The sequence below is a fragment of the Condylostylus longicornis genome, unplaced genomic scaffold (assembly GCF_029603195.1).
Source record: "Condylostylus longicornis isolate FDR11 unplaced genomic scaffold, ASM2960319v2 ptg000004l, whole genome shotgun sequence".
NCBI classification, from domain to species: domain Eukaryota; kingdom Metazoa; phylum Arthropoda; class Insecta; order Diptera; family Dolichopodidae; genus Condylostylus; species Condylostylus longicornis.
The window spans coordinates 1,557,460-1,582,650 of NW_026577973.1; the positions used below are offsets into that span (position 1 = coordinate 1,557,460).

The window sequence follows — 25,191 nt, forward strand, 5'->3', positions numbered from 1 at the left end:
GTTATATAAAAAGGCAATGAAATTTTTTCCAGAGAAATTTATTTAATTTTTGTAGACGCAGACAATAAGCAAGTTACAACTGAATAATTGACTGATGTTACGACTACGATCCCAAACTTCGTTACTCCTTTAATATTTCAAAAATAATGAAATTTATCATACCGTATTGTGATAAATTGGAATTTTCAATAGATCATTTCATAATTTATATACGAGTAATCATAATACATAGTATTTAAAGTATTGTACTTATGTAAATAAAAATAATAACGATTTTCATAAATTTTAAAAAGGGCTTCGTGTATTTTTCGTGTACATATTCCAAGAGCTCAGAATTATTATTTTATTCTCATTTATTCGTCTTCGGATTTAATTTTTTTTTAGAATAGCAGCAAAATAAATTTGCAAAAGAGACTTCTATGAATAAAATATTAATGGCAACTCTTTGCAAATATTTACATTTATGTAAATTTTTTGTGTTAATATGGTTGTTATAATATAGTAGATACATTTCCAAAATACAATTGACATAAAAAATTACAGAAGACTTTGCATTTCTGCTTTGGTGTATATTTTGTTAAATTTGAAATTGAATTGAATAAAGAAAATTTTAAGTTAAAAATTTTTCGCCTTATGACCATAACGTTATAATTTATGTGTTTTGTTTATCTACCATATAATATATGAAAAATATATACCTATGTACATTATATGCCGTTTCTTATAAATAAGTTAATTCATTTTAAATCTTCAAATACAACTAGAATAATCATAATCTCACAATAATGTTATTTTATTGTTGTAAATTAACGTTATTCACAATTTAGGTAGGTAAAGTTATTGCTGTTTATATTTGCTTGTCTTAAGGCAGCCTATATTCGTTGAAAATTTAAATTTATATACCTAATGAGTCATTAAGAGATAGAATAAAACTACAGGTAGTGTGTATATAGCTATGAGTATTAATTTTAAAGAAAGTAAATTTCTTAACTTGAAAATTTTATCGATTTGCTAATAATATTTATAATATTAGGATAAAAATTACTTATTATCATTTCGTAACAATAAATATTTTTGTTATGCATATATGTACATATTTGTTTGTATATATATTATATTTGTTTGTATTAACATAAGATATTTTATGACGTACAAAAATATCTAGCAGAATCGTCGTATTAGCCAAAGTTTATTTTTTCGTTACGTTAAATAAATAAAATTTTTTTAACTAAGCTTCATTGTGCTTATGCTCTAAATAGGCGTTATAAAAAATACAGTTGCAAAAAAGCAACCATCAGTTTCATAAGTATCAAGTAACGTTTCTATATTGCCAGATTTATCTGACTTTTTAGATTTTTCAAAGGTTTGCCAGATGACCAGATTTTTTACTCATAATGCTAGATTTTTTAACTTTGCCAGATTTTTATACATAACTGAATAAAATGTTGTATTTAGTCACAATAACTGACTGAGCAGTCAAAATGTTCTATTTATCGTAGTTATATTATATTCATAATAATTTCGTTTGAACGAAATTTAATAAATTCTTCCTGTAATTTTTTTTAAAGCGGAGTACATAGTATAAGTACATATTATGTAGATCGTGGTATGAATTTATATAATATTACAATATTACAATAATTTTCTTTTTATAATGTTATTGTTTTCGAAAGACTATGTATAAGTATGAGGTACATGTACATATGTATAGGTATTCTGAAAATGACTATAGAATAGACTCACTTCATGATAATATGACGAAGGCATAAACTTTTTTGAAGTATTGTTGATACATATACATACATACATACATATACATATGTATTTGTATATAAATAATATTTAAATTGAATCATTCAAGTTACTTAATCTCAATTAAATTTATTACATTTGTACAATTTATAAACAATATATAGTATATAACTGTAATGTTTGTTTCTTTATTTATTTCAGTATAAAATTAAATGACTAAGCCAGTGATTCCCAAAGTGGTCTATATAGACCCCCAGGGGTCTACGAAGACCTGCTGGGGGTCTACGAAGGTGAAAAAAAAATTTGGGGGTCTATCAAATGAAAAGGGGGGTCTACGAAATGAAAATGAGGGTCTATACAATGAAAAATTCCCTTTTTGAAAGACAATATGCTTTTTCATTTATAAACCAAAAATTCAAATTAAACGGAAAAATATTTTTACGAAAAATTCAAATTAAAGAAAAAAAAATAAGTGTGTTTCATTTGTTTTACTTTTTTCATTTCGTTTCTTCCTTCGTTTAAACTCCCACTTCAACTGTGTGTGTAAGATAGAAAATTTTTTGTTTTTTTTTTTTCGAATTTGAAATTTAATTTCGAAAAGAATAATAAACTGAAATATAGTGGAAATGGAACTGTTTTAGTTGGAGAATAAAAAAATAGAAATTGGCATATTAATTGCTTGTGTTTTTAGATTACTTAGAATGTAATAAAATCATGATTTTTTGAAAAAAAAAGTAAAAATATAAGTTTGTTAAATTAAAATAAAGTGAAATAATATAATTTTGTCTGAGAATTACGGAGAACAGTAAGTACATGCTACATTATTATATAGATATTGCTAGAAAACAAAACTGAAAAGTAAAATTCTATAAAACTTTTGCTATTTTTTTCTTATTTTTAATTTTAATTTTGAAAAAAAAAACATTAATCAGAGTACAAAGTTAACGTTTACAAATTATGAATGAAAAATTCAAATGAAAAGGAAAAAAAAATTATTTGTTTTTTTTTTTTTGTATTCCATTTCTTCTTTCTTAAATTCGAACTTCAACTGATACATGCTTAAAAAATAGAGAAAAATAAAGTTTTTTAACTATATATTTTTTTTGTTTTTTTTGTCACTTTTTTCGTCCGCAAAAAAATATTCAAAAATAAACGGTTGGTTCAGGCAAATAAATACATGTAAAATGCTGAACGTACGCTATTGATGCGTAGCACACTTTTTCTCTTAATTTCATATATTTTGTCGAAGTCAGCTACACAAAAACAACAAAATATATGAAAGTGTATTACGATTCAATATAGGCTACGTTCAGCATTATTGTACATTTTTTTGCCGTTTGAAATTAAAGCAAATCTTTCGTATTACATATTTTGGTCTCGTGTATTGAATAAAATTTTGTTTTCCAGAAAAGTACTTAATAATAAGTACATAAGTACTTGTTGTTTTGTACTTAATTTTTAAGAAATCAGTATTATTATTGCACTGCCAGATTCTTAAAAAGTTAATGGATTAATTTTGTTCATAGATAACCCCACAGAACATGAGTGAATCAAAAAAGAAATGCAGGCAGTACAATGTTGATTATTTAAAATTTGGGTTTATCCCATCATTATTGGACCAGCAATTGCCATTATGCCTTATATGCAGCAAAACTTTAGGTAATGACGCTATGAAGCCGTCAAAGCTCCAAGATCATCTGAAGAGATGTCACCCTGATTATGTTGATAAAGATTTGAAATTTTTTCAAGGTCTTAAAGAAAAACTTCGGAACAGACCCACGTTGGATAAAATGTTGGCTTCAACGTCACAAAAAAACAATGATGGGTTGAGAGCATCCTATAATATTTCATTACTCATAGCAAAAACCGGAAAACCGCATACCATTGGTGAAGATTTAATTATGCCAGCTGTTGAAGAAGTTTTAAAAACTGTTCTACACAAGCCTTCATTTGATATAATTAAGAAAATTCCTTTAAGTAACAACACAGTTCAAAGGCGTATCGATGAAATGAGTAGTGATGTTGAAAGCTTCTTGTGCAAATTTTTGAAAACGACTAATTTTTCCATACAGCTGGATGAGTCAACTTTGCCGGGTAATGAAGCTTTGCTATTGGCATATGTTCGCTTTATCATGAATGAAAATATGTACGAAGAATTGTTGTTTGCCAGAAATTTGGTTGCTGATACAAAAGGTGAAACAATATTTAATGTTTTACAGGATTATTTTTTAGAAAAGGAAATTCCTTTGAAAAATATAATATCGATTGCCACAGATGGAGCACCCGCCATGGTTGGGCGTTATCGTGGATTTATAAGTTTTTTAAAAAAAAATGTACCTGGAGTACTAGCGATTCATTGCGTCATCCACAGACAACATTTAGTTGCTAAAAATTTAAATTCAAGATTACATGAATCTCTTCAATTTGTGATCGATGCTGTTAACAGTATTCGAAATAATGCGTTAAATACGCGATTATTTGCGCAGTTGTGTGAAGAAAACGATGAAAATTTTACCCAACTCCTTTTTCACACAAATGTACGCTGGCTTTCAAGAGGATTATGTCTCTCCAGATTTTTTGCACTTTTTGAAACTGTTTTGGAGTTTCTCGAAAGTCATGATGAAAATTTGAAAGAAAACTTAGTAAATAGAAAAACAGATATAGCTTATCTAACTGATTTATTTGCTAAATTTAATGGGGTGAACTTGCAATTGCAAGGTGATAATTTAAACTTAATAAAAACCAAATCTATAATCTCTGCATTTCTTGCCAGAATTAAGATAATGAAGCAAAACATCGGACGTTATGAATTTTCCCAGTTTCCTAATTTGTCACCGGAAATATGCCAAGAAGACGATGTTTTAATTTATGTTCAACATTTGGATTCGCTATATTCAGATTTTGAGACTAGATTTGAAGATATTTTAACGCTTGTAATACCCCAATGGATAATTGATCCATTTGGTGAGATTGAGGAAATGGATGTTACCTTACAGGAGGAATTAATTGGAGTTAGTACTAACGAAGAGCTAAAGGTACAGTTTAGAAGGGGATACCAACAATTTTGGCTTCAAAAGGACATACCTGCTACTTATCCTAATTTATGGATTGTTGTAAGAAAGTTTTTAATTGCTTTCCCATCTTCATATCTTGTAGAAAGGGGGTTTAGCGCAGTTATGAATCTCATAACCAAAAAAAGAAACAAACTAGATATTATTAACCGAGGAGATTTGAGGTTAAACCTCACTAAATTAAAGCCAAACATTGATAGTTTATTATCAAATCATCAAATTCATCCCTCTCATTAAATTATTTTTATTTTTTCTAAAAATGTGATGTATTTTAAAAATAATATGTGATAATATTGACCGAAAAAGTTTAATGATATGTATAATATTGAATTAATTTTTTTTTTAGTTTTGCTCATGTAAGAAGTACTTTATTTTTATTTAAGTTTAATTTATATTTTGTTGGGTTCGTTCATGTAAGAATTACTTTACTTTTATTTAAATTTGATAATTAAATTATTTAAATTTAATAACCAAATTGATTATGTTTTTTATTTAACTTTCTAACATCATAAGGGGTACCTTACTGCTGTTAGAAATGTAAATTTTTCAAAGACAATAGTTGGGGGTCTACCAAAAAATGAAAAACACGACAAGGGGTCTACGAGAGAAAATAGTTTGGGAACCTCTGGACTAAGCTTTAATGTTTAGAGCGCATTGCAGCGGTAGGTATGTATTTAAAATTAAAGTGAGCGGAAATTATTGTATGCAAGCAGATGTTACGTGCGTATAAAAAAATTATTGCTTTTACTTTAAGTATAATTGAATTAAGAAGGAAATCAATTTTTAAATACACACTTACGAGTATGTATATATTTAATCATTTATTATTTTCACGTTTGAATTATTTGAACTTTCAAAATGTTTATTATACAATATGTAGACATTCCCGTAATATTGTTGAATTGAAAAACTAAATATAAATGTTCGGTATTGTATTAAAATTTATCTTAAATGAAATATTGCAAAATTTCGAGCCAATACTCTTTTCTTTAAATTTATTTTTGAATAATTAAGTTACTTTGACTTTTTAATTCTATAAAATTGTGTAAGACCTGCTAGTTATACAATGAAATTTAAAAAAAAATTTGTAATAAATTATAGAAAACAAAATGAAAAAAAATTTTTAATAAAATATTAAGAACAAAAATAAATTTTTATTTGCGTTTGGAAATGCAATATGCATCACGTACATATTTATATTCTATAATCTATATAGAATAATTATAGAGGATTTTGATTTATTTTACGTTTAAAGAAAAATTTTATCCTATGATATGTACATGCATATGTATGTACATACATAATATCATTAAAATAAAATTGGGGCAAAGATTCATTGTGATAGGATGCGAAAAATTTATAAAATTGATTTATTTTGTTCTGGTTTTCTTTTTCTGTCATTTAAGTTTTTAACACCGCTTCCTTTTCAGGATTTCTTCGAAAAATTAATTTCTTTTTAAATAAATGTGTATTTAGAAGTTAATATTGATGATCGAAGTACATTTGTGTCTGACACATTCCAATATTAATATCAACAACTTAACAATTGTTAGTGCTTACCATAACATTTCAAATTCAAAAGAATTATTTAAAAATATTAATGCGAAAACTAGAACCATGTGTTTTTATGAAATATAGGAATTGAAAAAGGGTCCCTCTTTCGAATATTTGTTCCCCATCCAAAAAATCAAAAGATAGTCCTCATTATAAAAACAAAGCCAGAGAACCAACTTGAATTCACCAAAAGAGAACAAAGAGAACAAAAATTTTAATGTAACAAAAATAGATTTGTTGGGTTTTAATAAATTATTGCAAGACAAAGAATTTTAAAATGAAATAACGTATATACTCGTATATCAATAATTTTTGAAAAATTTACTTTTTAATATTTTCTTTATTTTTTTTTTGTTTTAAATATGTATATTCATAAAATTTTATTTTTATAATAAATTAATCTTAATTTTTTTTTGTTTAAAAAAAATTTGGTTTCCTAATTAGAAATATTTTTTAAAATATTATTAGATAACATTTTCATATAGACCTCATTTAAAACATCATAATTATTTATAATATAATTTATAGTCTTAATTAAATTATAAAATAAAATCTTTTAAAAATCAAAAAATTTAAGATTTTTCTTAATAATTAAATATATGTATGTAGGTTTGTATATTATGAACATATTTATATACTTTTATAAAATAAATAAAAATGCTAGATATACATTTAGAATTGAAATATAAAATTTCATTCTTCCAATTCTCAAAGTGTAATTATCCTTTGCGCTTTTTTGGCACCTGCAGGTAATGGTGGTGGCGGAACATCTGGAATATTTGCATTTTTATTTTCAATACCATTTTTTATATTGTCTAAGGGTACGTTATTTTCTCGTTGTGGTTTTGGCACTGCCTCCGTTATATTTTCAACTGAATCTGTACTATTTAAAATTGGGTCAATATCGTTTACTGCAGTTGATGGAGTTGATGTTGAAGTTGACGGATTTTTTGGTCGATTTTTACCAGGTCGATGAATTGGTATTCCATATGAATGAGGTGGGTAATAATCGAAATGTGGTAAATAATGATCTTGTCCAGGATGATAATGATTAAATTGGTCATATATTAGTGGATAAGTACTAAATGTATATGGTGGTAATTGTGGATTATGTGGCTGATATGTTTGTAGTGGTATTAAGCTTGGTGGTAGACCGAATTCATTCAAAGGTATAGGAGGCTGTTGTGGACTAGGCGGTGATGGTTTTTCATTTGATTGAGCTGGTATTACGGGTAGCTGATCTTGTTTTTGTTCAATTTCGGATAAATTTGATTCTAATTGAGGAAGTTGCGATTGTTGGGGGTATAATCTTGGGTAACCTTGTTGAGGAATCGGGCCTAAATGATGTTTGTTTTGTTGTTGAGGTGGTGGTGGTGGAGGTTGTGGTATCTAAAAGAAATTTAATAATATAAAATTTATAGAAACCGAACACGATACATGCACAATAATTTTCATAAATATTTTGAAATTTTAGTAACCTGAGCCGGCTGCATTTGTAATGGAGGTTGTTGCGCATGTAGAGATCCAATTTGATTTGTTTCATATGGGGAACCGTCAATTTGGTGATAAGGACCTGTAGGTGGAGTCAAACTTTCATAAGGTGGGCCTTGTGGATGAAGATGATGATGATGATGTTGGAGAAAAGATTCTGTTTCTCGAGATTCAAAAGGAGAATTTAGATGTACTATAGGTGGATGATATATCCTGTATGGATTATAAGGACCATATGGGTAGTGTGCTATGCCAGTTTCATGTATTGTAGGTTGGATAACGGGAAATGCTCTGCTGGGTGTTAAATTTTCATCTGTTGTTATTAAAGCATTATACACTTTTGGTGTTCGCCTCAGCATTCCAGCGCAATTTGAATAGCTGACGAGTGACAATATTATTAAAAATACCTGAAAAAGAAAGTTTTTTTTTATATAAGTACATTACGATACAATATAAATAATATGAGTATTTTTGACTTTTAAAAAATCTTTTATTTTAAAAATTTTTCTAAATTTTTATAGAAGAGAAGTAAACAGGATGTAATATCAATATAATGTTAAATATTATAAAATTTTTTCTTCATTTCATGTGTAAGCATATTTTTATGCTCTCATTATTACTTTGAATTATTCAATATTTTTTTTTATTCGTTTTTTTCATAGCTTACAATCATATGCATACATATCTTTATTTACCTATTCACTCAATTGTAGATTTATTTATACGAACAGTTAAGTAAATTAATCCGATTAATAAGTGTTTGTTTTAAACTATATTTGATTGTCGTCAGAAAATATTGAAATCGTTTTACGCTAAAGTTAATGTACATTATACACATACATACATTTAAATCACATGTTAAAATTATATTATTTATGTACATAATTAAAACATAGTGCAAGAATTAATTTTATGTAAAAACTCATGTTAAAGAACTGTAAACACAATGATTGTATATTCGAATTTTCAAACCAGAAATAACAATAGTGAAACACTAAATAACTATAATGTGTTGTGTATATTCTTGTACGTATATATATATATGAATGAATATGGTGTAAACGTATAAAATAATATACCCATGAGAGTATAATTATATTCTATATTTTGTTGAATTTATTCCCGGACGAACATAGTTTTCAAAAGGTATTGTAAATTTTACATTTCCTTTATAATGCTGGTGAATAAATATGTTGAAGTGTACATGTAATAACTTTGCATTACATATGCAAAGTTATTGCATAAATTCTAGTTGCACTTCAAATTCTGTTCCAAAATATTATTACCTACTATCTTTGATTATAAAGAACTTATATGTTGTATACTTAGAGTTGTGTAGTAGGAAATTAGAGATTCAACCATATTATAATATTTGATTTTGACAAGAATTGTAAATATAATTATGCAGAAAACCACTTTAAAATAAAAGCAATCAAAAATAAATTTTTACTAATTTTCATAAGACTAAAAAAATTAAATTATAATTATTATTAGTTGTAAATATGTCGTTTGTGAAACTTTAGTATAAACGATAAAAGTGAGAACACTTGCTTGTTAAATGGAATTATCTACCAAAAAACTTTAACTGAAACTTTTTCATATCTTATGGTTGTTGTTGATGATTTTTTAGTTTTTATAACCGGGCTACTTTTGTTTCCAATATTCATATAGAAAAAATATTAAAATATTTAAAGAATAAATAATTTTTCCGTGTTACAATATTCGTGTGTGTCTAGTAAATTACGGACATAAACATATGAATAAAAAAAATATATTTGGGAGACCAAAATTTGATCTGCAAAAAATAAAACTAAAACATTAAGCGCAGAAATCGAATGCGCAAAAAAGTGATAAGATTAACGTTAGGACCAGTGTTGCCAAAATAGTCTGAAAAAATATGCTAATTTTGCACAAAAAATATGTTACAGAATTCCACTTGTAAAAAAATATTTCATTTTATAATCCACTGTTTTTTTATGATTTATAAAAAGTTATAAAAACGGAAAATTTGGACCGCGAAAATATGCCAGGGTTTTCTTGATGCTAACACAATAGCTGGATTTGAATTAAACTACGGCCTAGGTGACAATGATGATGAACATTTATGCCAAATTAAAAAAAAAAATATAAATTGACTTTCAAATGTGCCAAGCGTTTCAGTGAAAATTTTAGTAAATATTTCCTTAAAATGGATAAAATTCATCCTTTTTTTAAATACATAGGTTCACCGAAAAAAAGTCCAATCGACTTTATTTCAAAAAAAGTCCAATCGACTTTATTTCAAAAAAAGTAACTAGAAATAAAGTCGATATGAAAAAAATACTAAAGTAGAATCCGAAACTGACTTTTCCGACATATGGAAATAAAATTTAAATTCCGAATTTTTGGAAACAAAGCCGATCCCACGTCATATCAATATTTTCTCTTTGATTTTGTTTCTAATCCCTTTTTTTTAGATATAGAATCGAGTTGAAAATTCGACGTAATTTCGACAGTTTTGGAAAAAAAAATAAAACGAATTTATTTCTGATATATTTACAGATCTACAGAAATCAAAATCATTTCGTTATAACCAAATTTCATTATTTCTAAATTTTGAAGGAATTATAAACTATTTGGGTCTCTATTTGAGAATTATATTTTGTAAAATATAAATACTATTTGGTGTTCCGTAATTAAAAATGCACTTAAAGGTAAAGAAAAAACTTAATTTTTAAATTGTGTTGAAGACATTTAGGACATTTTATATAAAATTCTTTTAGGTAAAAAAAAAATTTTTTAATTTTCTTAATTTGTAAATGAAGTATCTAACATATGTATTAAAAAAGTTAAAAACTTTTTACGTGTCATAGAAAATTGGAGACGTGCCCATTTTGGCACATGTGCCATTGTATCGCCATTCTGGTGCTATTGATTCGTTCTGTAATATGTTTTTAAAACGCAAACACAAATGATAATGCAAAATTACAATATACACCATATGATACAGAAAATAGTATTTTAGGAAAAAAGAGGAGAAATGGTCGCCCTAAAATAAACGATATAATGTACACCCAATTCTGTTTTTACGCGAATTATTTTTACACGAATTTGAAATAACACGAGTAAACACCAAAAAATATTTCTATTTTAACACGACATAATTTGAAACAACACGAATACAAAAAAAATTTTTCTACTTAAAATAAGCCTGATTGAACCAAGAAGTAACAGCAACTGTTCGAATAATTATGATTACGAAACGACAATAATATACAATTGAACTGTTTCCAGTGATGGCAGTAATTTTGTCTTTCGCAAACATATGCGTTTATTATCAGACAGTGACAATAAATAAAATTGCTTAATGTTTAAATTTTTGTTATGATTGTACTCTTGTTATTTAAGTTTTTTATCAATGAATTTCTGATATAATATGTACATATTTTTTTCTAAAATTTATATTTTAATTTATTTTATTATAATTTATTTTATTTAATGAATTAAAACGAAAATAAATTCTAAAAATAACTACAACAATAATTTTTTTTATATAATTTAGTGTATTTTTATCTTTTTTTTTGAGGTCTAGAACCAATGTATTATTTTTGTACTTAGCCAGTATCTTTTTTTAGACGATTTTTTTTACACGAATTTCTCGGGAACCATTCTATCGTGTAAATGTATGAATGTTTTTAAATACCAGCTGAGTTTTTTCAGTTAATTACATAATTAATAAAGTGTTTACTGATTATATTCCTCCTAAACTTTTGTTCACTTTATACTTGTATAGAAAAACGATAATTAAAATATCTTTTTTTAATATTCTTAATCAGTTCGAAATTATTATAAGGGAGACAGAATGACTTTTTTTAAACACGGATGAAATTTTTTACTTTACATGCATATACACATATACCTTATAGTTTTAAGATAAAATATTCAAAAATCAGGTCAATTTGCATTTTAAATTGTAAAAATATTTCATATGGGTGTGTAGGTACATAGTATATCTAGGTATATAGTATATACAAACATGTAAATATATTTACTCTCAAAATATTGTCCGTATGTTCAAAAAAAGGTAATTTAATATATGTACATATATGTATATTTCAAAGATATAAAAAGATATTATGACTTTCTTTAGAGATTTGAGCTTTTACAAATTAATTTGAGGTTTTGAAAACTAAATTTAATGTATGCTACGTTATATGTTTTATATATACATACATATGTATAAAATTACAATTAAGGAAAGCAGTTTTGAAAAAAAAAAACAAAATTAAAATACATGAGCCAATAACAAATGATACTTTGGTTTGTGGTTAGCGTATTTATTGCTGTTATACTTTTTACAATATTTAAACGAAATTTAAAGATTAATTTTTACGATTTCACTTTTTTGTGCAAAAAATCAAATATGTTTATATATTCCTATATAGAAATAATAACATACTTATTCATACTTTTACATTTAAAATGGATAATTATGTATATCGGTATTTTTTTCCTATTTTTTATAGGACGTGATCTGACTTAGATCTTGGCAAAAAAATGTTCGAATTTTACTTTCAAAAGGTTCATTGAATTTGTTGATTTTTTTGTGCTTGAATAAGGTGCTTTTTTTCATTGTTGATTTTATGTTTTTTTAAAGATTTTATATGTTTGTAATTTTTTCTATAAAATCTTGGAAACTGAAGGGTTTTCAAAGAAATCGAAAAGAAAATTCGTGTCAAATTATGCTTTAATTTTATATTTAAAACTATAAGTATAAATAAAAAAAAAGTTAAACCAGTGGCACATTTTAATAATAATATTTTACTTTTACTAGTAGTGTATTAATGGTACTAATAAAAGTAATAATGGTAAGTAAGCATCAATAAATATAGTATATAACGTGTATCGGTTTGAAAAGTTAAAATAAAATCCGTACAATAGTCATGCTTACATCTCTTTGTACAATGTTCTAAAAATGTAATTATTTAAAATTTTATACCAAAACACATGCACAATTTTTATTTATTTATTACCATTCATATTTTATCCTATTATATTTAAATTTTCTCCCTTCTTTGAAAATATACATATTTTCAATTGATTTGCGTATAAATAATTTTGCTACCTAAAAATTTATTCTAATTTTCAGTACCTACCGAATTAAAATGAATTAAAAAAGCGAAATTTAAAATAAAAAGAAGTAAAAACTTTTCAATCGGTATAAACCGAATTATACCATGCCTTGAATTATACCTTGATAATCTGAGTTTAAAAATTTCTTTTTGAAATATCTAGAATTAGTTTACATTTTTGTATACAAATCCCCGAATCTGTCAAGCCACTCTGCATACATGAAAGTGTGGAATTTATAGTTGCACATACATTTTCCAAGTTTCATAAACCTAATATTATTATTTTTTCGAACATTTTAAATTTGGTTTTGGAGTTGTGGGGCAACTGCTCAAACCTGTCTAGCCATTCCATCAAAAAGTCAGGGATATATGGGACCTGTAATGGGATACGAGGCTGCATAGTTTCACAAATTTAGCTTCATTATTCTTCTGAATATTTAAAATTTGTTTTTAGAGTGTGATGGCAGCTTCCCATAACTGTCAAACCATTCCATCAAAACTTCAGAGACATATGTGACCTACAATTGGACGCATGACTGCCAAGTTTTACGAATCTAGCTTTAATTTTTTTTTTGAATATATAGAGTTAGCCTTTCGAGTTGTGTAATTGGATGTAAAATGTAATTGGACACACATTTCCAAAATTTAAAATACTTAAAAAAAACCTCTTTGAGTTGCATGGCAGCTATACCCCAACCCGTTGTCTAAATTAGTCCAATTACAATAGCGGCCATTCTTGGCAAAAAAGAACTTCCTTGTGAAATTTGGTGTTCATTGCATTATTCGTTTTTGAGCTATCGTACATATTTAGAAAATTCTGCATTTTCTGTATATGTATATAACTCAAAACTCTCAAAAAAACAGTTTCGTGACTCTTCCATAATACTGACGATATGTCCATATTGGAGAATACTCCTTCAAGTGGTTATAAACACCATATTAAAGTGAATATGTCCTTCATGAAGGTGCAGTGTATAAAAAAGACACAATTTAATGTCAGGTTTTAACAGAAAAATTGGAAGATATGTACAAGGAGGATAAAAAGAATCAGTCAAAAAAAGACTGTAATTCTAAAGAATGACAGTTGGTTGATTTATGATAAAGCAACTATTTTAAAAATATATGTACATGTGCAAATGCATACACTGTAACAACCATCAGCAAACTTTTGTGAGTTATGGACAATTACATACTATGTGAGTACATATGAGTATGTATCACCCGAATTTCTTGCATTACCTACTTACAAGAATGACATTTTCAGTTGGCTTTATTTTTTGTTTTGTTTTAACAAATGATAAATTTGTATGGAATTTTACGTACTTTTATCTATATTATCAATGATTGAGTTCTTAAAATTGTTTTGAAAAAAAAAAAAATTCAAATTTTATTAGGCCGCACTTTGCAGACGCCTGCTTCAAAGTATTTCTAAAGGAATAAAATGTGAACATAATCGGAGGCTTAATTTGAAACTTTTGTTTTCTAATTCAAACAAATGTCTATTAAACGTAATTGTGTGGTTTTAATTAAAAATAAAATTGCTGCAAATTTAGCAACTAAATGTTAAACGGAACACTATTAAAAGGCAAAGTTAAATTTAATAATAAATATTATAGGAGAAATAATAAAGATTTTTTATGGTCGTTTAAGATCGAATTTAAAACAATTTTTATTTAACACAATTCAGTTAACACAATATTGTTACAACCACAAAATTATTCACATATAAAGGTAAAGTTGCTAAATAATTTCTTTTTCAATAATAATTATATATATATATATACGACGAGAAAATAAACAATTTAAAAATACTTAAAATAATTGTGTTAAGAGTGGTGTGTTTAAACACAAAAAGTTATTTAAATTTTTATATTTTTGTTTACAATTTTGTCTTGATGATTTTCTTAAAGCTTATATTCTTATTATTATATAAACGAAACAGGTTGCCATTTACCGGAAGAATTCCTTATTAAATACAATGTACGTAACGTACAATATTATGATTTTTGTGGAATTCCCTTGAAATTTTTATTAAAAGCCTTGAATGCCGATTTATAATTTGCATGCATATGTGTGTAAAATAGTATACCATTTACGTACATATTCTACATTTTATTAGGTATTATCTTTTATAACATATATAATAATTTTAAAACAATTAAAGTTAAATAAAATATTCTAAATTCTTTTCAGTAACACTTATGTATATTGCTTGTTCACGTATTAATTGTTAATCCCAATCTTAATGAACCTAATTTTTAAGTTGAAAAATTCTATGTAAAAATTTTTTACTAGCATACATACAGATATTTTTTTTATTATATAGATTTGAGGTCAGAATTTGTTTTTTTTTGTAACCATATAAGTACAGCATAAATGGTTAAAAATTTGGAAAACAGATTTTATAATCTAAGTAATAATTGTTAATGCAACACTTTTTTATGAATAACTCGCAAATTATTCGCCTAAGAAAATTGGCAACTAATCAATTTAATTTAGCAAATAAATCATTTTTAAAATTTATTAATTTATCTCTATAAATCGAAATTTAATCAGGGACATATTAATTGAAACACTATAGTCCTTGCATGTTACGGAAATAAACCTAAAAAAATTAAATTAGTAAAGAGTGTACTTAAATTACTCGGTAGTGTAATCGTGGAAAAGATATACATATATGTGTGAATAGAAATTTTTAATAATTTGTTTTACATATTGGCTTCTCACTTCGATCAATAGTTGTTTTTCAGTGATAAATAAATTACAGTACTCTTCTACTGTGTGAACCCTTTGTAAAATAAGTATTAATTTTTATTAATATAATAAAAGTTTTATTTTCCAGCAGATTGAATTTCTTAATTTGTATTTGTATTAAAAATTTAGCTTCTTGTCTCTACGAATTTACATATTTATGAACTGAGACGTATTATAATTATGTACATAATATGTATATAACAGTTGCATATGACATATAACAGAATAATGAAATTAACAAGAATAATTGGGTGAAGTTCTTATACTTGTTGATATAAATTAATAAATAGGCAAATGTAAGATTTTTATTATGTCTTAAAAAGCTTGTATGGGTACATACATATATCGTACAAATACAAAATATTAATCAGTTTTCATTAATCAGTAATATTTGTTATAATATACTTATAATAATACATTTTATGGAAATAATTTGACTTTAACATTAATTTGTATAAAATTATATATGACGTCTGATTTTTGGAAAATATTTTTCAAAATATTTAAAATTATTTAAAAATGATTTATGTTGAATTAATTTGAAATATATAGGCATAGGTAAATATACATATTTACATGTAAATATTAATGCTTTAAAATAACAGTATTTTAAATGAACCTACGACCATAGTAACAAATTTATGCAGTACATACATTCCATTTAATATTTGAAAATAATTTTCATTCATACCGTTATTATTATTACTTTTTATGTATGGTCAGAAGCCTAACGTGCGTAACAAATTAAATAAAGCTAATAAATGTAAAAAGCATAATTAAACATTATTATTATTATTAAATAATTATCTACGTGTATGTCGTTTTGTAATATAGGTTATAATATTAGATTAGATATTTCAATTAAAAATTTAATAATTTTGTTCTACGGAATCTATTTAATTTTTATTAAAATTTTAAGTGCATTTAAATATTATAAAGCGAAAATAAAAAAGAAAATTGCTGGATATTTGTATAGCTATAAAGTAGCTGAATATTTAATTCAATACATTGTTACATACATAAATTAAATTAAATTTGAAGGCCAACAACTCTTTAAGAAAATTTTTCACACTGAAATATAATAGCCATTTTTTTATAATTTTTATTGAATTTGTTCTCTTTAAATATTTTTCTTGTTTAAAATTTATTGCAAAATTCATAATTTGTGCTATAATATAATAAAATTGATAAATCAAGATTTAGTTAGTGTAACGAATTATAAGTTGTAGAACTCATGCGTTTAAACTTTTATGATAATTTTATTAATGTTTAAATACTCTTATTTTTACTGAGTTAAAATAAAACTGAATTATAAATAATGATATGTACACAATGGGCATATTTATTATAAAAATGTATGCATGCTATATAAGTAATACATAATATGAAAATTTACCGCAAATTTTTTTTTAAAATAGGCACTTTAAAAGTGCGAGAATTATAACAATAAGGAATGTTTTAATGAAATATAATAAGACAATAATTTGTTCTGAATAAATTGGTTCACACCCATAAAAAATGTAGTCAAGGAAATCTATGGTTTGTATATTAGTACATTTTCCTTTATCTAGTTAAATTATATTGTTATATTATTTAATTAAGTAGCTATAGATCTAACTGATGAAAGCGATCTAGATATTGAAATTATTACTCAATTTCATATAATCTTGCATACATTTAGTAGAAACCTTGCATACATTTAGTAGAAATCATAGAATGGTAAGAATTGGAAAATTGCAAACTTTGAGAGTTCGGCAGGAAGGGGAGTTATAAGAAATTTGTTCTAATGAAATATAATATTTACCGATATCTATAAACAGGAACTTCTGCTTTAAAGAAAAATGTCGCGTTGAAGAAAAATGTATCAGAAAGTTAGTTCAAATTGATTTTAGAAAACGGTTAATTCGCAGGACCGATTCCAAAGCTTGATATTTGTTTATAGTTTATTTATGGTAGACAATTTTTCATTTTACAGAGTGTCCTTGTGGTTTAAACACAGTTGTTTGTTGAAGAGTTACATTTTCTCGATTTTCAAGTGCTATAACTTTGATGCTTTTATGTTGACACACATACATATGTATATGTGGGAAAATTTTGTAAACAGACAGATAGCCTGGCAGACGGTAGGTCAGAAAAAAATCAAAAAGCACATTTTTTTTAAAAATATTTGTACAATTTGCCAAAATGAAACTGAAAGTTGTTTTTTTTATTGTTTATTTTTTTTTTTATATTTTAAATCAGTATAGGTAAATTAATAATGGCATAACAGTCACAATTTTATTGTAATTATTAAGTAAGTGAAAATAAAAAAACACTATATAACATGGTATAGACAGTGGTTAAAAAATGCATTCCATAATTACTTAATAATTTACTTAAGAATTACTTAATAATTGAGGTTCAGTTAAAATTTGAAACTACTTAGGTCATATACAGATCTACTGGTCGTCCGATAATTTTAACTATATTTTTTGTAATAAGAGTTCAATTCAAATAATTCCGTATTTATATTCCCGAAAATTTATTATTAAATAATTCCATATTTAAATTCCGAAAATACTGAAACTTCTTTTTAGTGAAGATTATTTTATATTTAGTTCAACGTTTGTAAACTCATCATCCGAAGAGTGTAAAAATTTCAAAATTAGAAAATTGTAAAATGTTTAAGAACATTTAATTAGTTTTTTCGATACATTTTTAGTTGGAAAAATTCAATTTATTTGAAATTGCAAAAAATACATTAATATTTTTTTCCAGTGTAAAAAATTTTCGTTTTTGTTTAAAAGTAAATGTCCGTCAAAAATTTTATTTTATTAAAATACAATTGAGATTTAATAGGTTTAGGTAGGTCTTTAACCCTTGGGCGAATTTTGTATGAATAACAATAAAATATTTCCGATATTAAATTATTTTGTATAAGTAATATATATATCTATATGCATGTTTTTACGTATATTTATAATTAGGTATTAACAAATAATTAATGATTACTTACATATATGAATATAAAAGTTTTATCAAGTGTTTTAAAGGTATGTAAATGGAAACATACACAAAACACAAATTTAGTAAATCTGAAATAATTAACAGATCGATATTATGATGAATTTTTACTATATAATAATTAAACCTTTTCATGAATTTTAATGAAATTTCAGATATACACTTACATATGTACATACATATAACTGCTTAAATTTAGTTTAAATATTTTCTTAACCTATAGACCATATCGTCAGTATTTAAATTAAAAACAAAATGAAAATTTCTTATGGAATGTAAAATTATTTTGTACAATCAAATACTTTAATTTTAAAAGGCTAATTATTAAGAAAAATAAGATGATGTATGGAAATATGGTGATTTAAAAAAGAAAAGGGTTTTACAAAACTAAAATTTTCTCCATAAAAAAATTGAGATTGAGTTATTTATTTAATATAATGCTAGATTTCACTAGTAATGCTGTTCTTAATATATTATTCAAAAGGTAAGATTTTGAGCTATTCTGGATTAGGTTTAATGGTATAATGGATGAAGTTTAATGGGGTTACTAACTCCAACTTTTATTTAAAAAAATTCTTTTTCCTTATTGTACATAATGTCTAAATAAAATTAATTTTGTCTATTGTATCTAAATCACTTAGATTTATGACAAATTTTGTAATAAATTATTGTTTAATTTAAAATTCTAATAACATTGTTTGATTCATGTGCAAAAGTGAAAAGTAAGAAACTAAAAATTTTTTGTTTCAATTAGCAATAATATGTTACGGATATTTGAAATTATTCGATAATAATATTACATATATGTATTTTTACAGATACATATATAAGAATTTTGTAGTTAAGAGAATAAGATTTTTTTTTTGATATATGACGTAATAAACAATTCCTAATGACATTAGCTTTATAATTCTTTGTGCAAAAATAACGGAAGTCCCTTTATTTATTATATAAAATGTATTGAAACTTTTAGGTTCTGTAACAATAAAGGAAAAATATTTTTTATCAACAATTAAAATAATTTTTCATTCATATTCATATTAAATAAACAATGAAATAATTTGATATGATGTCTTTAAAGTTACTTTAACTTCGTTGGCAGTTTTTTTTGGAATTTTTGATATTATAGGTATTTCATTATCGTAAGTTTATAAATATTTATGTAAATGCACATATTAAGAAAATTTTATGGAACACAGGCAAATTGTGCACGAAAAGGTTTTTAACCTGCATATTGATATCCTTATTATTGTTAACCAAAGATAAATAAAAATTTCAATTGATAAATAAAAAACAATTATTGTAATCTAAACTAAATTATTTTGTAATATAATTTGATCGTCATTAACCTCCCATGTACACACATACTTACTTATTAAACATATGGATATTTGCAGAGGGGTGCTTTTATTCTAAGTAAAAATCAATTTTTGTTTTCTTTTCATATAAATTTAGTTTCAACATCATACATATTTCAATAATAAACTAAATAGGTACAATAAAACCTACACCCTTCCACCTACATTTCTGTGAAAACATATAATTTCAATACGTAAGTGTACAAATGAATTCTCTATTTGACTTAAAGCACAGTTTTACACATCAATAAACAAGGTATTGCACTGTGTTTTTTGTCAAAGAAAATTTTTTTTATGCGATTTTACAATGCCTAAATTGAAGTTTCCGTACTTTTTAATATTATTTCACTTAGTATGTAGTTATGTTTATATACAATAATTATATTTGCATACACATATATAAATGTATGAATCTAAAATTTTTGGTTTAAGAGTTTAGTGGGCCTTAAATTTTTGTTTATTTTACGAGAAATTAAAAAAAAAAGCAGAACAAAAATGATTGATAATATTCCTTGTTTTGGAATATTTTTTTTTGCGAAATTATGAATATCATAAAGTAATTATGTGATTCAAATAACGCAAGAAATAAATTAAAAACTGTTTATTACGAGTATACAAAGTTATAAATCAATAATATTATTATTCAATATGACGACTGTCTGATTATTATTGACAGTTTATTTTATATGCAGTTAGCAAAATTTTTCAATAGCTCGTATGGGATTTATGCAAAATTGAAACATTTAAAGAAGTATATTATGTATTGCAGTATTTATGAAATATGTCAATTATGCAAGTTTAAAAGAAATATTATATATAAAAAATCTGATGTGGTCAGCACATAACCGACCGCATTGTGTATTGTCTAGTTAAATGAAAGTATTACAGAATATTATAAAAATGTCTGTTAAATACTTCTTTCCAATTTTTAGGTAGTTAGTAAGCTTTTAGTTAACATACCCAGAAAAATGTAAATTTGGCTCTTAGTAGAGTTTCGCTTTGTGCTACCCGAATTCCCTGAAATGCTCGCCAGTTATTTTCGGGAACAACCAGAACTCAAATATCAAATTTCAAGAAATTTCATAAATTCGTTCCGTAGATATAGTGAAAAATATAAAATCGGCCCGCCAATCAGTTGTAGAGCCCTGATCATTCCAAAAAATTTATATGTTCATTGTTTTTGTACGAGGATTTCAAATATTAAATTTCAATAAAATCGGTTGATTATTTCTCTTTATATACACAAAAATGTATATTTGGCCCGTAGTAAACGTCCAGTTGCTGACGCCTGATTTTTTCCAAGGAGGTTTCGCGGACGGTCAACCTGAGCCTATATATAAAATTTAAAGTAAATCGGTTGAACATTTTCTTCAAAATGTTTAAAAATGTAAAATAAGCCCGCTTAAAAGTGCAGTTCCCGGGGCCTGATATATACCAAAAGTTGATCAATCCGTGCCATGGTGGAAATAAACTTACATATAAAATTTCATCAAAATCGGTTCAGCCGAACTTGAGATACACGCGTGCACACACAGACCGACAGGTTGCTAAAAATAGTTTATTTACACTCCCTACTATGGAGAAGTACGTTTCCACCGAAAACTCGATATGCAAAATTTGTTGCCATCACATAACCTACCTATTGTTTGCACAATACGGTCGGTAAAAAGATTATATATAAATTAATTTCAAACAGTTTTTTAGCTTACATATATATATACATATATGCACAAATTTATAATTATTACAAAAGAAATATTATCAAATTGTAATTATTAAGCCAATCTGGTGGCCTAATAGTTTGAAGTTTTAAGTACAATGTAATTAAAATTTATAAATTTCAATTTATTATATAAAAATAATAAACTTTAAGTATAATATAATTATGCACTATAATATTAATTACACTACGTAGTTTCAACGTATCAAAAACTACTGGTTTTAAGCGAACAACGATATTAAAAATCATTAACTCCGCATTTCTTTAATGTCTTTACTATTTTTATCAAAATATATTAATCAATTAAAGTTTTTCTACTAAAATTTGTAGACACAAATTAGGTTTATATTAGCGAATTTTTTAAAATTTGCTTAAAAAAAATAGAGTTAATTTTTCTCAAATATTATCTTTGTAATCTTAACTTTGAAATAAAATATACAAAGAAAATTATTTCATAAAATGCAAGTTTTTCTATTGAATACGAGTACAACTTGAAATATTTTACTTTGCGATTTAAATTTACAAAATTAACTTTTCAAGTTTTCTGGAATTATTTTTTATTTAATTGCAATAGTATTATAATAAATTTAGTATGAATTGAATATTTTACATAATTTCGATAAAATATAAAATTAAAAATTTATGACTTATGCACATAAGTGAGTAAAAGAATTAAATAAATGATATAATCCATATAGTTTTGGAAAAAATTCAAATAAGACTTAAACATATTGAAATGACAGGTAATGTCATAATGTATTTTAAGTACATAATTATGACATTATTTTATAGACGTTGTTTGGTCAATGCAATAATAATAGAGATTTTATTGCCTGCAATGTATATATATTTTTTCTTGCACACCTCTAAATTTGAATAAAAACTATTTACAGACACTTGATTTGCTAAATACTGCATATTAGACTACATCTATAAATCTCGCTTAAAAATTACTTTTTACTACCATATTAAAATTCTAAATAAAATTTAATAATAAAGAAATATGACAGCAATTGTAGAAATATTTTATTAAATTATTTACTAGATTCTATTAAACTGGTAAAACATTCTATTTACAGTTATGATGTTAGTTGCCTCAAAATAGTAAAAAAAATACCTGCATAACAACATACTCAAAAACTACATCCATTGCAAAGTTTTATGTCAAGGGAAATAAACAAACTTTTGCCATTGCAGGCTTGCAATTTTACCTCAATTATGAAGTCAACTTAACTTTAAAATTAAAGTTTTAAATAAAAATGACAAAATAAAATAATGTTTGATAAAAATAGTAATTCGTAAGTGAAATTTATGTAAGTATATCTATATTTAAAGAAATTTAACGTAGTAAAAGCAAAGAATAAATTTAAAAAGCAATAATTAGAAATAAGTAAATATAAAAAGCAAAGTATGTATATAATCACATACTATATATGCAATTTTTCCAAATACTCGTAACAAGGTATTTAAGAAAAAAAATGAATTATTAAGAGGGTTTCGCAGAAATGACATGGCAAAATTATTATACACGTTTTCAATGAGTATATAAAACCTTAAGACCTTAATTTATTGCATTACCTCAAAATTTCATTAAATTCCATACATTGTAGTTTAAAAATTTTGGATTGGATCTTACTTATTTATGGACTGCCTTAACTTCAACAAAGTTTTACATTACTTTTGTTAATTGGAAAAATCAAGTTTCTCGTTTAAATCATTAGTTTTTATAAATAGAAAATTTTAATTAAATTTTCAGCTAATAAATTATAATTTATAGTTAAAATTAAATTAAAAATTATAAATGGCAATTTACCTTCATATTCATTATTTCTATTATATTTTCAATTCCAATAAGAGCTCCAGTAATTTGATAGAATTCTGATTATAAAAGTAAAAAAAAAAAATTATTTTCCAAATCACAATTGTTCTTTTATAAAAAATTTTTCTTCTTTCTTTCTTTCTTTCTTTTTATAAAATATATATCTACATTAATAAATTAATATTCATAAAATGTCAAAGAGAAAAAAAAATGAAATTCAAAATAAAAATATCGTTCTCTAAAATGATATTAAATTTTAAATTTTCGTACATACATACAAACATATGCAGATAATGTAAAAATTTTAATACTTAAATATCCAAATAATTTAAATAAGCATAAGTAATGAATTTTAATGTTATATGTTACATACATATTTTACATATGTAACCATATATGCATGTGTGTATGTAGATAGGTTTCTATACAAAATTATTCCATATAAAATTAAATCCAATAGATTTCTTAAGTTTATTTAAAATATTGTATGCTATGATTCTTTTCAATTGAATAGTTCACAACATAATCATTATGAATATAAAAAAGATAATATTAAAAATAGTATATGTATATGTATAATACAATTTTTGTGTGTATGTATGTACTTTTAGATCACCAATAAAAATGTTAAAGAATTCTTATAATTCTATTAATTTTTTTTTCCCTTCTTCTTATGATATTTTCTCAATCTTTTTTTTTTCACAAAGAAAAAGAATAAAATAAAAAAAAAACAAATTTAATTACAATTTCTAATCACGAATTTCACCCACTCGACACTTGCATTAAATTTTAATTTTTTTTATATAATTCTTTGTATCTTATACATACACAATTATATGTACATAAATAAGTATTTACTTTATGTATGTGTATGTATGTATACTTATTTTTATTACTGTTTAAGTTTTGTTTTTTTATTTTATTTTTACTATTTTTTTATTCTTATATTATATTTTTAAATGAAAAGCCGTTAAGGAACCACCGCACTCTTTCCTTATATAAGTATGCTTGCATATATTTTGATTAAAAAATTTATTGTAATTCGAAAAAAACAATCAAATTTAAAAATTTAATTTTCACTTAGTAAAATTCATAAATATACAAATGAGAAGACTTGTGGTAACTCTATCTTATGAAATTTTTTTTATTTAAAAACAGAAATAATGAAAAATCAAAAACTTAAAAATAGCCTTTTGTATTACAATAATAAAATTTACTTGTTGCTGCAGCAACAATTCAAAATTGATTGAACATACTTCATGGGTTCAAACCGTTTATATAGTTGAGAAAAAAGTTTTTTTTTTATTCTATTTTGATTTATTTTTTGTTTTGTATTTTTTTTTTATTTTTTTTTTGCGAGAATGATAATAATAATAACAATTAATAAGAAGTATAGAAAATTTTTAAAGAAAAAAAAAATAAAAGAGCTAAATTGCATTATTATACTGGGAGTATAACAATGTTTATTAAGTTTTATACAATAAAAAAGTTATTGGCAAAAGTTTGGTTAAAATTTTCGGCAGTATTATATTTGAAAAATTGAAAAGAAATATGTCGA

The 25,191-nt window shown here is 24.6% G+C and overlaps 2 protein-coding genes across 2 annotated transcripts; one reads left to right on the forward strand and one right to left on the reverse strand.

The window, feature by feature from the left end:
- The first annotated feature begins 3,293 nt into the window (after positions 1-3,293).
- LOC129612411 (SCAN domain-containing protein 3-like) lies at positions 3,294-5,060 on the forward strand. Its single transcript, XM_055525995.1, has one exon. The coding sequence runs from the start codon at positions 3,294-3,296 to the stop codon at positions 5,058-5,060; it is 1,767 nt and encodes a 588-aa protein (XP_055381970.1).
- Positions 5,061-6,669: 1,609 nt separating this feature from the next.
- On the reverse strand, positions 6,670-24,861 carry LOC129609881 (putative uncharacterized protein DDB_G0291608). The gene is made up of 4 exons (XM_055522081.1): positions 24,378-24,861; positions 23,628-23,692; positions 7,856-8,275; positions 6,670-7,766 (listed from the first exon to the last, which is right to left on the reverse strand). Exons 2-4 carry the CDS (start codon positions 23,637-23,639, stop codon positions 7,086-7,088), a joined length of 1,113 nt encoding a protein of 370 aa, XP_055378056.1. The 5' UTR covers positions 23,640-23,692; positions 24,378-24,861; the 3' UTR covers positions 6,670-7,085.
- Between the last annotated feature and the right edge of the window lie 330 nt (positions 24,862-25,191).